The 1404-nt window shown below is 45.0% G+C and overlaps 1 protein-coding gene across 1 annotated transcript; it reads left to right on the top strand.

Annotated features, from left to right (window-relative positions):
• Positions 1 to 222: 222 nt before the first annotated feature.
• On the top strand, positions 223 to 1014 carry TEOVI_000558800 (superoxide dismutase, putative; the record flags this gene model as incomplete). The annotated part of the gene is made up of 1 exon (XM_067220810.1): positions 223 to 1014. One exon carries the CDS (start codon positions 223 to 225, stop codon positions 1012 to 1014), a length of 792 nt encoding a protein of 263 aa, XP_067076911.1.
• Between the last annotated feature and the right edge of the window lie 390 nt (positions 1015 to 1404).

The following is a 1404-nucleotide window of genomic DNA, read 5'->3' as shown; positions in this document are numbered from 1 at the left end:
GTGTGTGTGTGTGTGTTTGTGTGTGTGTGTGTTGTGGTCTACCGCCTATTGTTGTTATGTACTTAACCTCTTTTTTTTTTTGTACTCCCTCCTTGTTTTTCTCTACATATAATGTGTCTTTTCTTTTCACTTTAATTGTCTCGTTTTGTACGGCATAGCGTCAATAAGCGGCAAAGCGTATATTCGTCTCTGCAGAAAGCACTTGAATTGTAGGTCTACCTTATGCGTTTGTGCCGGCGCCTTAGTTATCATGCATACGTCCCAAAGGGCGCGTCTGTTCAGATGGGAGAGACTTTTATGCCTTCCAATATCGCAACCGCAGTTTTCCGTGAGACGGAGGCTGCTGCGGCCCGGGCTGACAAAACAAAAGAGGAAACCGGATTTTTCAGTCAACCACGATTAAACTACCCTGTTTCGAGCGGTATTCCTGCTCTTTTCTCCAAGGATCAGTTCGATATGCAATACTCCCTCTTTCATCGCGATGTTGTGGAAACACTCAACCGTCACACATTAGGCACACCGCTTGAGGGACACAATCTCGAAACTGTGATACGGAAGACTTCTTTTGACGCTACACAAGCCGTAGCCCACACTGCGGCGTCGGAACACTTTAATTACTGCTTCTTCTACAAGTCTCTGCGCCCATGGGGTACTGCACCTCCACCGCGGTTACGTGAGGCACTACAGCTGCAGTACGGAACTAATGGTTCCGCCGATGCAATGGATGAAGTCCGCCGAATTGTATGGGTAACAGCGGCTTCTCACCAAGAACGGTGTGGTTGGGTGTATTTGGTATGGTCCGGGGTGCATTTTGATGTGGTGGAGTTTCCTCACGGTTCATGTCCAATCGCTAGCGATCTTATTCCCCTTCTTGCACTGAATGTTCATGAGAGTGCCTACATTTTAGACTACGGGACTTCAGGGTTGAAACAATACGTTGAAAACTATTTTAAGGCATGTAACTGGCCTTTAGCGGAGCGGTATTATCTTATGGCTATTGGACAAGTCGTTTAATGTGCGACATGTGTTGTTGATCAGTCAGTAAAACACCTCTGAAGAGTATCGCCAGGCCTGACTATGCCGACGTTAATGATGAAAGAATTTGATCATGTGCGGTCTCGTGTTGTTTTGCACACGTCAAATTACTTGTTGTTGGTCACGCTATGGAGGCCTCTCTTCTGTATCCGTTCCAATTTTCCTTTTTTTTTTTTTTAAAGTTCAACACGGCGCCTCATCTGAACACGGTGTAAGCAGTGGTTAAATGATATATGCGAGGGGACTCGTTCGGTTTTTTTTGTATTTTTACAGGTAGTCATGCAGATCATTTATTTTCTGCTAGCGAATTCATTTCTTTTCTTGACTGACTACCGATGTTGGGCAGGAGGGAGTTCATTTTTTTTTTTT

Source organism: Trypanosoma equiperdum, assembly GCF_001457755.1.
Source record: "Trypanosoma equiperdum strain OVI genome assembly, contig: ctg_1249, whole genome shotgun sequence".
Taxonomy (NCBI): Eukaryota; Euglenozoa; class Kinetoplastea; order Trypanosomatida; family Trypanosomatidae; genus Trypanosoma; species Trypanosoma equiperdum.
This window is presented reverse-complemented; position numbering and strand designations above follow the sequence as displayed.